Source organism: Gekko japonicus, unplaced genomic scaffold (genome assembly GCF_001447785.1).
Source record: "Gekko japonicus isolate JY-2015 unplaced genomic scaffold, Gekko_japonicus_V1.1 scaffold339, whole genome shotgun sequence".
Classification (NCBI taxonomy): Eukaryota; Metazoa; Chordata; class Lepidosauria; order Squamata; family Gekkonidae; genus Gekko; species Gekko japonicus.
Genome location: NW_015169182.1, coordinates 267,083 through 282,998, shown reverse-complemented (window position 1 = coordinate 282,998; position 15,916 = coordinate 267,083). Strand labels below are relative to the sequence as shown.

The 15,916-nt window shown below is 41.2% G+C and overlaps 1 protein-coding gene across 1 annotated transcript in view; it reads left to right on the top strand.

The window, feature by feature from the left end:
* Window positions 1–15,916, top strand: part of MERTK (MER proto-oncogene, tyrosine kinase) — a 90,986-nt gene that overhangs the window by 68,596 nt on the left and 6,474 nt on the right. The window contains exons 11-15 of the mRNA XM_015416138.1: window positions 5,488–5,573; window positions 6,483–6,578; window positions 7,963–8,043; window positions 11,269–11,361; window positions 13,352–13,470. Of these exons, the coding sequence (XP_015271624.1) occupies window positions 5,488–5,573; window positions 6,483–6,578; window positions 7,963–8,043; window positions 11,269–11,361; window positions 13,352–13,470 (475 nt within the window). The remainder of the gene's footprint in view (window positions 1–5,487; window positions 5,574–6,482; window positions 6,579–7,962; window positions 8,044–11,268; window positions 11,362–13,351; window positions 13,471–15,916) is intronic.

Here is a 15,916-nt window from a genome sequence, read left to right as displayed (position 1 = left end):
CATTAGCATAACTTATTTGCATATGCCACGCCCCCTGACATCACCGGAAGTGACAGAAGGCCACACCCCCTGACATCACCGGAAGTGTGTCAGAAGGCCCGGCTACTTACCCTCCTGCTTCATCCTCATTCCCAAACGGAATGAGGATCGAAGCAGAGGGCGGGGTAAAAAAGGGGGCGGGGCTTCACCACGTGACCGCCCCGCCCCCTAGAGGTTCTCTTCCGGAGCTCCGTACCTGAGAGCTCCCCCCCGACTAGAGCCCTGCTTTCTAGTATGACTGGTCTAAGGACTGTAGAAATAAACTAAACTAAACTAAGACCTTTCTAGTCTGCACCCAAAGCCTTTGGCACAATGTATTATTAATGATAATAATTGTATGTAACCCTGCATTTCTTACCAATTCAGTATAATGTTCAAAGGTCTCACTCCTGGCATGATTGCTGCTCTCTTCCCTCTGGTTTTAGTCATTGCAGTTGGTAGCTTTGGGGAGGGGGCTCTAATTGTATAGTCGCCGCTAGCCTACTTGGCTTGCCAGGTTTAAACCCAGAAATCTTATCAATGCTGTATAACAGGAGACTTAGTGGCTATGGCCATTCTTCATTATGTTCTATCGTCCACCCTGTCAAGGCAAGTGAGAAATAGACGTAGTTTGCCATTACCTTGCTCTGCAGAGCCTTCCTTGATGATCTCCCTTCCAAATACTGACCTTGCTTAGCTTCCGCGTTCTAATGAGACTGGGCTATACCATGCCTCCTTCCCTCCCTCTGTTAATTACTGAAGGGGAATGAATGGACAGGAGAAGCCATAGATGCAGGTATCAAGGCTACTGTCAGCCGTATCTCCTATACATCATTCTACTGCATGACTAAATTTCACCAAAAAGAATCCAGTGATTTATGGAGGAAGAGAGCCTATTTCCTTCAAACCTAAACTACACACAAAAAAAAAAAGATGAAAATGCTCCCTCGTAAGAAAATCTCAGCGAATATTATACAAACACACATATGTACATACATTGGTTAGTTTAGAAAATGTATGTTACCTCTCTAGAGAGCCTACTTGAGACAGTTTACAAAGTAAAATGTGATGAAAAACATAAAAAATTGCTGAAAACATGAAACCGGCCAATATTAAAAGCCCACCAAGAACACAAAACCAGCACAAAGTATTTAGCAGCATGAAATGATCGTCTTAAAATAGTCCACAGGCTAGAAGCAGACTAGACAAACAATTTGAAAACATTCACAGACTATGGTATATGCTTAAATTAACTGGGGTATTTTGAGCATCTGAGGGCTCACTTTTTAAGTTAAAATTTCAGCAAATTTGTTTATTTATTTGATTTTTACCGCGTCCTCCCCACCAAGGAAGGCTCAGGTACCTGGTGATTAAAATGGGCCTAACACCTTCTTTACGGCTAACTAAATTAAAAGCGGAGTTAGCTGCAATTTTATTAAGCGCTGCAAAAACTTTGATTGCACCAATGTGGAAACTTAACAAAGCTCCTACGGCCCACCAATGGTTTATCAAGGTATGGGAATTAAACCATTATGGACAAATTAGCATCACAAATTTGGATGGCAGAAGTAATGTCAAAGAAAAATATATTTTTGGAAAAATGGTTTCCCTTTTTTGATTTTGTTAATAATTCAGAAAACAAGAGTTGTAGCCTCCCTGAAAAATATATTGATATAATTACTTATTGAACAAATTGGTGTTAATGTTATTTATTATTTTTGTTAACTTTGAATGATTTCTATATTCTTGCAATAATATAACTGTATATCATGACTTTACTTCGTAGAAATCTCATGTTAAGGCTGTTTTGTTTTGTTGCTGTATATGTTGGAAAATTTAATTTAAAAAAATGGGCCTAACGGATAAACCTTCTGAAGGAAATTTGTCAGTAGCTTGGATCCAGCGTGATGTTTCCATGGGCAGAAGGATCTTCACCTACAGAGAGTGACTTCCCTGTCTCCTGTCTTCCACTGCAGCTGGAAATGCCCCTGAAATGCTGTTCCTCAGGTACCCCAAGAGCAGCATTTGGGGGCATTTTGGGCCGCAGCGGGGGGAGGGTGCAAAAACAGGTCACATTCTGTGGTTGGAAATCCTTCTGCCTATGAAAAGTGCTGCACTGGATCCAAGCCATTGTTGATTGTAAAATTGGGAGTGATACTGTCACCAGCAATCGGGTCTACAGCAGGTCATGCGACACAGCTCACTGGAAATGGAACAGCTTGTGCTGTGTGACGGTTAGTCTCCTGGGCTATAACACACACTAGTTCTAATCCTTAATGTTTTCTCCAATGAGTTCTCCACTTTCTGCTGTGTTGTATAATCTAATGAATTGTTTTATACTGCCAACAAAGTTCCATTGTAATCCTGGTTCACAGAACTCATTCCCTTGTGACTTTATACAATGAAGCTCCGAACAGAACTGCGTCTGCCCTTTAGTTACAAAGCCTTTTGAAACAACCAACCATTATGATGGTACAGAAAACATTTTTTCATAACACACTTCAGGGAATTCAGCAGTTCTGAAACCTTACTGTGATGCTGTTATTTTTCTTTTTCTTCAAACTTATGCAACAGTTTATGGGGTTGTTCCTCTGCTCTAATGGTTACACTCTTGTAGACTAAATGACCACACAAGTCCTTGAGAAGCATAAATACATAATCCAAAATGTATTAAAGTGCCAGCTATATTATGCAGGTTTTTTGGGGGGGCGGGGGGTGATTTGTTGGAACTTGCAGTGGGCTCAGACTAGAGTTATTCTGCAAAGAATTTCATGGCTAGATCCACAGACTCCACAAGTCACCCAACTGTTACTTGATCTTGGCTACACATGTAGCATAATGAGGTGGTAGAGTCCTGCGGTAGACTGTACCACTTCCCACTGCAGTTGGAGGATCATGTTTGTGACCTGTAAAATGCAGAATTTTGTATAGGTGTACGATAGACAGACAGACAGACCTCCCATTTACTTTATTTTCTAGCCAGGGCTTTTTTTGTAGAAAAAGCCCAGCAGAAACTCATCAGCATAATAGGCCACACCCAACAGCAGACATTCATTAGCATATTAGGCCACACCCCTGACAACACAGCTCATTAGCATGCTTTCCCTTGGCTTGCCTGGGCACGCTGCAGCTACGGGGAGCCCAGGCAAGCCGGCCCTTGGACAGGCCAGGAAGGCACGGGAAGACATTTAAATGCCTCCCCGATCCTTCCAGGGGCCTCCCTGGCCTGCCCGCCTCGGAGTTGCCGGGAGGGGGGGTCGCTCTCCAGGCCTTCCCTCTGTAGCCACGCATGCAGAGGTTTTGGCTGTAGTGGGTGTGGCCAACTCTGAAGCAAGCAGGAACTCCGTTCCTGTGTGTTCCTGCCCCAAAATAGCCCTGTTTCTAGCTGGTAAAACACGCTGATTATTGTTGTAATAATAGTGAGAGAGACAGAAATGACTGGGAAATGCAACTCCAACAGTGAGGTCTTGTTCTACCTCCTAATAATATATTTAATACTATAATGGTCAGATTAGCACATTTTAAACTTCCACAGAAATAGAAAACTGGCATATCTGTTTTCTTAGACCCACTCTTCCCAGTGTATTTCACTTGCAGAGAGTGTTTCTGTAGGAGGCATTCAAGAATGACATCAGCATTTCTCACATTCAGTGGAGTTGTCCACCGTAGTATGCCTTCACAGGTGAAATTTGGAAGTCCAGTGGCACCTTTAAGACCAACAAAGTTTTATTCAAGGTGTGAGCTTTCATGTGCATGCACACTTTGTTAGACAATGAAATGGGATTACAGATCATAGTTGTATATATAGATGGTGGCTTGTTAAATTAGCATGCAAAATAGTGAAGATGTTTTTTAACAGATAAAAAGAATGACAAGCTTGGTTTCTGGTTATCATCTGTTTGGGTTCAACTGGGGGGACGGGACAACATAGGTAGTAAATATCTCAGAACTGGAGATTGGCGTACCCTAAATAGTGAAAATTCAGTCATGCCATCCATCTCCTTTCCAGCATGGAGGCAAATTTGGGACACTCTTGTGTACTTGTAATATTCCTCACAAAAGGATCACAGCCAGAGTGACTCCCCAGCAGCCTGTCACTATTAACTCTTTAACTATTGCTGAAGTCACTTTACATGCTTTGTCCTTTAGCTTTACATTAACCTGTTTGAGCTACTTTGGAAATCAATAGGGTTATGGTCTTTTAGTTAAAAGAACTATTAGGAAAAGAGATTCCTATATTATGTAATCAGCAATTCATAATGAACTTCTTTAGCTGCAGGATGTGAAATGGCAAGTTGTGCATAATACGGCAACTTAATGCTTATGTCTGCTTGTGTGTGCACTAGAGACAGGATTCATCCCCCACCCCGAGATTTAACCTGAAGAATGACAGCTGGCATCTTACAATAACAAAAACATTCAAAGGCAAATTTTAAGTCCCAAAAGGATGCCAGAAAACTGAGACATCAACAGAGTTGGTGTATATGCTTTACCACCGTTTCTGGAGTTTACGTTCTTTTTCTTCTTCTGCCTATATTGACCAGTCTGCAGCAATAGGGTTCTTCACATAAATATGAGAAAACTGAGACATCAACAGAGTTGGTGTGTATGCTTTACCACTGTTTCTGGAGTTTACGTTCTTCTTCTGCCTATATTGTCTGCATGTGCTCGCTTCGGCAGCACATATACTAAAATTGGAACGATACAGAGAAGATTAGCATGGCCCTGCGCAGTCTGCAGTAATAGGGTTCTTCACATAAATATAGCTACCAAGTGTCAGGGTTTGGCCTTAAATTTGAAGTGTTTAACCTCTTCCTCAGGGTCTCTGAAGAAAAGAAATTCAGTGTCAGGAAGAGGAGGTAATTTTTGAAATCGAGGCAGAGCTTGTGTCCATTTTGCTCCTGCAGAGAGATTTTTCATACCAGTGGAAGTAAAGAGCTGACCAGATAAATGGATGCCAGGATACTGATCTCTGTTCATGTTACAGTTCAAAAGGTCTTGGTTTCTTTTTCAGGCCTTGGACTGGTAAGTCATGTAGGGGAAAACAGTGAACGGAAGTGAAAGTTCATAGGTTTTACATTGCCACAAATAAATACAGTTATAGGAATAGGAAGTGAATAACTGGCGTCGGTGGGGCAGTGTGTCCCATAACCCACACCCACGGTTTGAGTGACTCAACATTTTTATAGGTGAGCATAGTTTACCAAGGGTATATTATGATCAAATGCTGGAAACAGGTGTATTATGTAACACAGAGACAAGAAAAATGGAACATGACTGGGAATGCTGGTATTTCCTTTCCTCTTGCATTGTTTTGATTCATTGTCAGCCAACCACCTGTCTGTGACAGCTCTCTGACAAGAAAGGCATTGGCTTTTTGTGCAGCTGCAGCTGGCCTGAAGAATTCAAGATGATGGGAATAAATTGGGAGGACATTTATGATGCTGTATTTTTCTCTCCTCCCATTAGGTATGCTTTCAGCAGTGATGAGTCAGAGCCAGCAGTCACTTACAAAGCAAAGAAGTCCTACTGCCGTAGAGCTGTTGAACTGACATGTAAGTTTTAGAGTTTGTCACTCCAGCTGTGTACAAAAAAACAAAACAGCCAAAACAACCCTTAACAATGCCACTAACTCGAAGATTTATGAAATAATCCATCTAATTACGGAATCAATAAGAACTTTTGGTGGTGGAAAGTGCCATCAAGCCACAGTTGACTTATGGCAACCCTGTAGAGTTTTCAAGGCAAGATACATTCAGAGGTGGTTCTGCCATTGCCTGCCTCTTCGTCATGACTCTGGTATTCCTTGGAGGTCTCCCATCCAAATACTAGCCAGGGCTGACCATCCTTAACCTCTGAGAACTGAGATCATCCAAATACTAGCCTGGGCTATCCAGGTCAGGGCACAGGAACTTTTGCATTTAAAAAATTGATTAGCAACTGGTTGATTCCTAATTTCCTGGCCCTTTGCTGTAGCTTTGTGTTGACCGTTTTCCAAAATGAAGTCAGTCTGATTTGCTATTGGAAAATGGGAATCTGTGATGATTCATACGCCAAGTGATATATCAAGCCCTCCAGTATGTACAGTTTGGCACTTCACTAAATATAAATGAAAACTAGTTTTCTTCTGTACCAGCTGGACTCTAATCGGAAATAACTGGGTTTGATTCCCCACTCCTCCACATGCAGCTGCTAGTGTGACCTTGGGTCAGTTACAAGTTGTTTCAGAGCTGTTCTCTCACGAGCAGTCCTCAAAAGAGCTCTCTCACAGGGTGTCTGTTGTGGGGAGGGGAAGGGAAAGGAGATTGTAAGCCACTCTGAGACTCCTTCGGGTAGTGAAGGGCGGGGTATAAATCCAATCTCTTCTTTCTTCTTCTCCTCTTCTTTTGTTGTCTCAGGCATGTGATAACTGATATCTATGCTCTGTCCCTTTTCCTGTCTCACTCAAAGTCACTCTCTTACAGTGGGCAGCCTTGGTGTCAGTGAAGAGCTGCAGAAGAAACTCCAGGATGTTGTGATTGTCAGGAACAACCTGGCTTTGGGGAAGATCCTGGGAGAGGGTAAGCATCCCAGAAACATTTGGCAGTCCAGTTCCTTTAAAAAAATCTTATACTCACTTCACTATACTTTAATAGTGCTGTGCATTACATCCCAGCCTACCGTGGGCCTGGTCATGTGTTATTTTGGCCTGTTGGCTCATAAAAGATTTTTTGAATTCTTGCTTTTTGAAATAGGCCAACAAATTTGCTATTTTATTTAATGCTTATATGGTAAGATGACCCTGACTTGGCTTGTTGGGTGATTTCATTTTGGCAAACTGGTTTTGAGAATGCACACAGGCTGGGATCATGGCTCACTGTATGTTAAAACACCTTTGCAAGTGTGTTTAGGATGTGGTGAACTTCAGAAGTGACTCACAGGTTCATATAACCTTTCATCCTTAATAGTACTACAATCTGGGCCTCTCTGCAATGACACAAGGATGCTGAATCAGATTTTTTTGTGACTCTCAGATTCACATAAGCCCTTTTCTTCTCACACGCAGTGTGCAAAGGCGGATTTAGTGGCTATCTTCCCCTTCGTGCTTTCCCCCCCTTCTTAAAGCACCCTGCAGAACTGCTATTTGCTCCACTGGGAAACATAAATAACATAAACATCACGAATGTAGCCAACAGCAGCTCCAAAGGGTGTCTCAAGAAGACAAAACTAAGACATAAGGACACATGGGGCTTTAAAATCACTGCTCAGAATTTATTTATTTATATTATTTATTTATACATTTGGCTTATATACTGCCCTGACCCCAAAGGGTCTCTGGGCGGTTCACATATACATTGCAAATGCTACTACCCTATCTAAGGCCACATAGTACAGGGACGGGGCTGCCTACCGGCACCCAGGTGGCAGGGCTTGCTGTTCTCCGGCTTGGCTCAGCTCCTCCCTTCCAGGCGGTCTTCGGATCGGCACTTCCATTCTAGTGTCGGTCTTTCATTTGTTGTGGTGGCTTTCTTTGGGGGCCCGTCCTTAGAGCACGGTCCGTGTCAGCTCCGGCTCCAACTCACATCCGCTTCCGACTCCAGCCACGCCTGCAACCTCCACGTCACACCTGAGAATTGCTACTAAACTTAACCAAATGTGCTTGTAAAGAAAACCATCTTCAACTGCCTCCTGAATATCAAAGGTGGGAGAGCCAGGCACACCTACCTGGGGAGGTTGTTCCATAATTGTGGGCCTGCCGCCACTGAAAAGACCCTCTCTTGTGTACCCACCAGAGGAGCTTCTTTGATTGATGGGAGAGTAAGGAGGGCCTATTCCTGTGATCTTCTCCAATCTTTAGGACAGCCGTGATACTAGAATCCCTTTCATAAGGAAACTGCCCATTGTGTTGGATGGTGTGATTCTGGAGGTCGGGAGAGATGCGGATTATTTTTTTCATTCATGCAGGGGAGTTTGGATCAGTGATGGAAGGCAGCCTCAGCAATCCTGACGGATCCACTCAGAAAGTAGCTGTGAAAACCATGAAGTGTAAGTAGCAAGGGATCTGGGATTTTTTTAAAAAATTCAGATTCCTTGAGGTATGGAATTCTAAATAGCTGGGCAGTAGAGCAGAGATTATTACTGAGAATTTACTACATTGCATCCAAAGTCCAAAGAAATGGCACCCAAAGAAATGGCATCCAACAAGCCAGAGAAAACCAAAGGGGTTAGGAGTACTTTTTTTAATGAGCTCACTCACTGAAGACTTCTCATCTGAAAGTGTCCAAGGTATGTTATCACTGGGGTTAGTTTGGTGGTTGCTCCTGCGAAAGCCAGAAAGCAGTCTTCCTGCCAACCTAGCAGTTCGAAAGCAAGAAACTGCAAGTAGATAAATAGGTACCACTTCGGTGGGAAGGTAACAGCGTTCCGTGCGCCTTGGTGATTAGTCATGCCGGCCACATGACCACGGAAATGTCTTCGGACAGCACTGGCTCTTCGGCTTTGAAATGGAGATGAGCACCGCAACCCTAGAGTCGGATTCAACTGGCTTTTGAGCAAGGGAACCTCTACCTTTACCTTTACCTTTATCAAAAGTCTAGTGATCAGTGAACTCCTTCAGTGCCATTGAAACACCATCAGAAATAATAATTGATACCAGTGTGCAGGAATTTTACACAGTAATGGTGAAGGCTAAGATCTTTGCCACAAGGAGCTTGTAATCTAAAAGTTGAGAGGAACTGGCTTTTGAGCAAGGGAACCTCTACCTTTACCTTTACCTTTATCAAAAGTCTAGTGATCAGTGAACTCCTTCAGTGCCATTGAAACACCATCAAAAATAATAATTGATACCAGTGTGCAGAAATTTTACACAGTAATTATGAAGGCTAAGATCTTTGCCCCAAGGAGCTTGTAATCTAAAAGTTGAGAGATTATAGAATGAGGAAGATGGGAGAGAAGATTGACTAGGGAAGTATATGTATTCAATTCAATTCCACATACTCAAGCATAGGGCTACATTTCTCCGTTACCTTTCGATAGTGCCTCTTGCTTTGCAGATTCATGAAGGAATGCATGTCCTTATTGTACCAGAACACATGGCAGTTCCTTATTTGAGGTTATGTATACGGGTTAGGTCTTGTCAATTAAGAAAACAGAATGAAATAATGAAATATTTTCATTAATGTAATTTTTTTAAAAAAATACATGGTTCCACATGGGTCCAAACATTGAACTTTAGACTTGGAAAAACTGGGTTAAAATCCAGTAGCCACAGATCAAATGGGTGGCCATGCATGTCCTTATTGTACCAGAACACATAGCGGTTCCTTATTTGAGGATATGTATACGGGTTGGGTTTTGTCAATTAAGAAAACAGAATGAAATAGTGAAATATTTTCATTAATGTAAATTTTTTTTAAAATACATGGGTTCCACATGGGTCCAAACATTGAACTTCCCCCCCCAAGCACCAAGAATACAGAGCATCACTTGCCCCAGACCAAGAGGTCTTAGTTTATAATTTCAGCCCAGGGTACAATGTGAAGGCAACACTCTTGATGCATCAACTATGAAACAGTGGCCTTGCTAAAACAAAGCAGGCCAGGGTCTCATCAGTGCCTAGATGGGAGAGGTACTGAGTAGTTGAAACCGTATAAGCAATCACACAGTGAAGGTAATTATCTAAGAGAAAACTGTGTGGAAAGGGCAGTAGCAAAAGCTAAATGGTAGAACCTACAAAAGCTCAATTTACTAGGATTTTACAAAAAGACAAGAAATTCTACTGGTAAGCTCAAGGAATCAACAGGTAAGTAGAGTATATCAATACCACAGGTAAACTCAATATAAATAATTCAAGAAAAATTAAAAAGGTATATTCGGTAATCCAATAAGTAGGTATGAGTACAAAAAATTAATTCAACAGGTGCATTCAGTAATACAACGGGTAAATATGATGCAGTAATCCAACAGTTATGGGAGAGGTAACAGCATTCCATGCGCCTTGGTGTTTAGTCATGCCGGCCACATGACCACGGAAACGTCTTCAGACAGCGCTGGCTCTTCGGCTTTGAAACGGAGATGAGCACCGCAACCCTAGAGTTGGACTCGACTGGCTTTCGAGCAAGGGAAACCTTTACCTTTACCTAATCCAACAGTTAACTTAAGTATAGTGATTATATACAAAAAATAAATAAATCCAACAGATACATTCAGCAATCCAACAGGTAAGTATAATACAGTAAATCAACAGATAAGTATAATGGACGAAGGCTCCGGATATTCAAAACTTCATTTTGAAAGTCTTCCTCAGAAGTGACTGATACTAATATTCCATGAGAGAATTGTTCAAAAAGTTCTGAGGTAGATATCATCAAAACTGCTTTCCAAAAAGTTTTAGTGGAACAGCATAAGTCTATTAATTGGCGACCAGTCAGCATATGCTAGGGAACAACTCCATTTTCTTTAGTTGCTGGTATGCCTCTGAATATTAGTATCAGTCTCTACTGAGGAAGACTTTTGAAATGAAGTTTTGAATATCCGGAGCCTTTGTACATTATACTTACCTGTTGAATTACTGTATTATACTTACCTGTTGGATTACTGAATGTACCTGTTAAATTTATTTATTTTTTGCATGTACTTATCATTATACTTACCTGTTGGATTACTGCATCATATTTACTTGTTGTATTACTGAATGTACCTGTACTCATACCTATTTATTTGATTACTGAATACCTATTGGATTTTTCTTGAATTATTTATACTGAATTTACCTGTGGTATGTATATACTATACTTACCTGTTGGTTCCTTGAGTTTACCTGTTGAATTTCTTGTATTTTTGTAAAATCCTAGTAAATTGAGCTTTTGTAGGCTCTACTATTTAGCTTTTGCTACTGTAGTGTCCCTTTCCACACAGTTTTCTTTTAGATGTACTGAGTACTCATTATACACTGCCTTCAACTCTATGGAAGAAAGGTGGGATGCAAATAAAATAATCTAAGAAATTGCTCTAAAAATGTTGCTGAAGTAGCAACTCTGTTTTGGAAAATTCAACACTTGCTGACCCTGCATAAACTTGAGATAAAATGTGTTTTCCATTTCCTCCAGAATGACCTTCTTACATCAATCCCCAAGGGATGGTCTGTTCTTTTTATCTATTCAGGGCATGTTACTGCTTCCAGTCTACAGATAAGGAAATGGAAGGCAAAAGGACATGATGCAATTAAAAAGAAACTTCTGGATTATTAACGCAACCTTTTTTTGTTTTCAGTGGACAGCTTTTCCCAACGAGAAATTGAAGAATTCCTTCGGGAAGCAGCATGCATGAAAGATTTTGACCATCCCAATGTCATCAAGCTTCTCGGTGGGTCAACCGACAGCTAGTAGTTGTGGGCTACTAGCGCTTATGCATAGCATAACCAAGGGTTATTATCTCTGCCCACCCAACAAACTGCCTTTTCTCAGTGAAGTTGGTCCTCAAGATAGTTTGAAATAGGGACCTAGAAGCAGGAGGAAGTTAAACTTTGAAGGTATTTGTGCAGGCTTAGGAAACATATGATGGTGCCTTATATCATCAGCCCACTGTTTTGACAGTATCATTTGCTTTGACTAGCAGCACCTCTCCTGGGTCTGTGGCAGAGAAAAGCCCTTTTATAATGCCTGCTAGCTGAGATCCTTTAAACTGAAGATGCCAGGGCCTAATTATATGATACACTTTTTTCCTGGTTGCGTTCAAGTAATGTATGTGATTTGTAGGCTCCATGTTTCATAGATATGTGAAGACCCAGTTTGGACTGGAACTGCAGTACTTATACCTTCCCCCCACCATGTACATTTTTCCTAACCTGAAATGTGTGTGCACGTTAGGTTTTCTCACCAGAGCAAGTGGTGGCCTTCTGGGGCTATATCAGGTCATGAAGACAATGTCTGAAGCCCCCTCTTCCCACATACTGTGGTTCCAATGTAAATTGGGTCCACATGCACCTGGGGACTGTGGAACTCCCAGATTACAGTTGTTGATCAGACCTGGGGACATCTGGGGAAGAATTTATTGTGAAGTTGGTCTATGCAGAGCAAATGTTCTACTACTGGGCACAGGGCATACAAGAGCAAAGTATCCTGCAAGTACTTTATTGCTAATTTATTACTAGACTTTGCATTGTAAAGCATCCCTGCCCACAGTTATGCACTGGTAGCTTGTTATTAAACTATTTTAGCTACTTCTGGAAAGATCCAGATCTTGTGAAAATTAGCAATAGTTCTTGTCATTTTACAGAGAAACCACTAATTCCTCTGCATCCACATGTGAAGTCAGCCCATCACATAAAGAGATCAACTTGCAATGGCGAACAGGCAGGGGACTCTTAGCCATTTTTTTGCCAGCTGCTTTCCTCCTTGAAACTTTGTTGTCCCATCCCCCCCCCCGCTGCTTTTCTTTTCGCGGGGATTGAGACCAAAATATACCCAAAAATGGCTTTTTGAGTCATTCTGCGTATTTACAGAATGAAAGGCAGAAATAGGGAACTTTCCGGAATTGGGGGGGGGGGGAGGTTCCACAAAAAAGTTCGGGTGGAATAGAGGAGCTTTCTGGGGTTCTGGAGCAAGTATTTTTAGAGTAAATGATGCCAAAATTGCACGGTACCAAGTCCACACCCTCTTCTAAAGAATTCCGTAAGTTTTAAGATAATTGAACAAAGGGGTCTGCTTTTATGGACCCCCAAACAAGGGATTCCCAGCCATTCTGGTCTGTATTGTCTTCAGTGTGATAGATTGGCTGCAGGTGGAAGACATTATCCTTTATAAACACTCTCCCAAATCCCTGCTAATTGTAATATAGCATGCCTGGGGGGAAAGGTTTAATTCCAGCTTGCTCCTTCTTGATCTCGTTTTTTACTTGAAGGCAGTAGGGGAACATAAATAAATGTGATCCACAACATGCAGCCTGACACCCGTTCTACGACTTGATGACCTCAGTCCCTCTTCATTCTGTTCCATACATAGACCTCCCTTCTGTTCTACATAATATGGTAGAATGTTATGGATGAGATGGGTATCTTTTCCATAATGTTGTCCTGTTAATGAGTTTGATTCACAAAGAAATCTGTAGAATGAAGAGTTTACCCGGTAAGCCTCTGGTATTAGCTAGTACTCAACAGACAATATTGTGATTTGGTTTACCTCTGCCATCCTGTCATTTTATTTTTACGGACATATCTTTTCCTATTTTATATATGTTTGTATTTGACTTTATGGCCTTTATGGCCAGCAGCTGTTATTTGACTGATAACATCATTCATTATTTCTAGCCCCCAGTAAATAAAAGTGCCTTACCAATTTCTTTGCATTCTTTCCAGGTGTGTGTATAGAACCAAGTTCTCAGCAGGTTCCAAAGCCCATGGTGATTCTCCCATTCATGAAATATGGAGATTTGCACAGCTTCCTCCTTCGTTCAAGACTTGGAGTGGGCCCACAGGTAAATACCAATTAACCTAGTGAAAACCTGCCCTGCAGTGGAGGACTAGGGAGCTTCATAGAAAAGGGCTCAGATTAATGCCAATATTCTAATGCAACATTATTTAAAAAATAAAATTATTTCAGAAAAGAAAGTCCAAACCTTAAAAACAAATACCATGGACTCACTGAAAATTGAATACATGAACTGAATGCCTTTCTTTGAAGAAGAAGAAGAAGAAAAAAAACTTTACAAGTGCTTAGAAAAGAACTGGAAGCCTGGGCTCAGGTGAACCATTTGGGGAAAAGAATTCCATATAGTAGGGGCCACAGTTGTAAGGTCCCTGCTGTGTTCTCAAGTACTAAGTGGTGGGGCTTTCAATATCTTTTAAAAATGGGTGGTTATATTTCATATATGCTTTTAAAAATGATTTCCACCTACAATTTTAATGGCAGGGATGTTGTAGGGTTGTCAGCAGACCTGGAGAAAAATCTCCTCTTTCTTTAAGAGAGACTTAATGTGTGAAAATGGCAGATGAAGCTTTTCATGGAGTTAAATAAAATCACCTGGTAAATAAAATGCCATTATGCCTCTATTAAAGGGACAGGACATTTTTCACCAGGACTCCTGGCAACCCCTAGGATGCTGTGACCTGGAATTGCATGTGAACAGCAATTATACCAACCCAATTGGGTGTAAGGATTCATCTGCTTTGTCACTTAGGTTTGTATAGAGTGGGACTCTTTTCTTTCTACTTGGGCTGCACTGCCATTTCCTGGCTTAGATGTCACTTAGTTGTGTGACATTATCAAAGAGATGCAAAGGTCACTGTTTTCCTGTCAGACAGGCCAAGCTGAGGGTAAACTGGTGACTGTTCAAAAGCTCACTGATGTCAGATTATGAAGTATATGACATTTTTCTGGGCATTTTTTTCCTATAATTGAGCAGCCTCTAGTCCTTTTGGTCATTGTTGTATATGTACATTCTTATATTAGGCCAGGATAAAAATTACTTTAGTTGTTCCAGAAACAATATCTATGGGAGAGAAGGCTTTTCTGTGTTTTATGATGGAGGCAATTCAATTTTATTGGTTTTTCTCCATAGAGGAGCATTATTAAAATAAGACAATGCACTGCAAGTTTTAGCAGCCAGAAAGCAAATCTGTTGATGATGTTCCATTTTGTGATATGACTCAGTTGATTAATGTTATTATCTCTCATACTTTATTACAGTTTTTAAAAAGTAAAAACGCTGTGATAAGTCAACAGTGATCACGTTGAACTGCTGTAAACAATGAGGTTGTTCAGGGCTTGGCATATGAATCTGCACAAATTGCAAACAAGTGGAAAATTGAATTATGTCTTTGCATGTAATTGGGCATTATCAAAGACAGCCTTTGTAGGAATGGAAAATGATCTAGCGGATGCAATCTTTTCCTCGTTCTGTAGGGTGCAGATAAATACAGTGTCTGCATGGAATTTGTTGAGGAAGAAATTTAGTGGTATATAAGAAATCTTGAAAACAAAGTATATTTTCTATATACTTTGCAGGGAAAGAATTGTGAAAAATTAACTAGTTTCATTCACTTGCCCCAAATACAGTAATTTTTTTCTTTTTAAAAAAGCCTCCAATTTGCTTAAGCCTCTTCTTCCATTGGTAAAGTGATCTGTTAGATAAGTATATACCACAAAGTAACCACTTTGTAATATAAAATGTCTACTTCACTGGTAATTAATAGTGACCAGATGCCAGTCGCTTGTCACTTCTCAGGTCCTGCACACAGTTCCCTCCTGAATGGTGTTCACTCACCCTCAGCCCAGGCATAGACATTTTTTCTTGTCGCCTTGTCCTTATCAAGAATGGCCTGCCTGAGGACAACACCATATCAGATTTTAGGAAAAGATTTTTGTTTTGGAGGCATTCTGGAACATGTTTCAGTGTTTCTTTCACTAACAATACTGTTTCTGAGTTCACCATAGGTCATGTCAAGCGGATGTTTGAAGTTTCTTGCTGAAATGTAATTTTTGGTTGGGGGCCCAATTGGAATTGGAACTGCAGTTTGTGGCAAGGAGGGGGGGAGTTAAGCCATGGGGCACCATTTTCCTGACCTGTAACAGCCCTAAAGGAGCCATTGTTCACCCTGTGTACTGATAGGCTTCTGTCCTCAGTACTGATTGAAGTTTTTTGTTGTCTGTGTGATTTTCGGGCTCATGGCTGAATCTTTAGAGGTACTGGTTTGTAGTTTTAATATTAATTAGTTATTAATGTAGGAAATGGTTGGTCACTGTGTGAGACAGGATGCTGGGTAGGGTTATTATTCTGCAGGTGGTGGCTGGAGATCTCCTGGAATTACAACTGGTCTCCAGGTTACAGAGATCAGTTCCCCTGGAGAAAATGGCTGCTTTGGAAGGAGGACTCTGTAGCATACCCCTCCCTTCCCCAGACCCCGCCCTCTCTAGGCTCCACC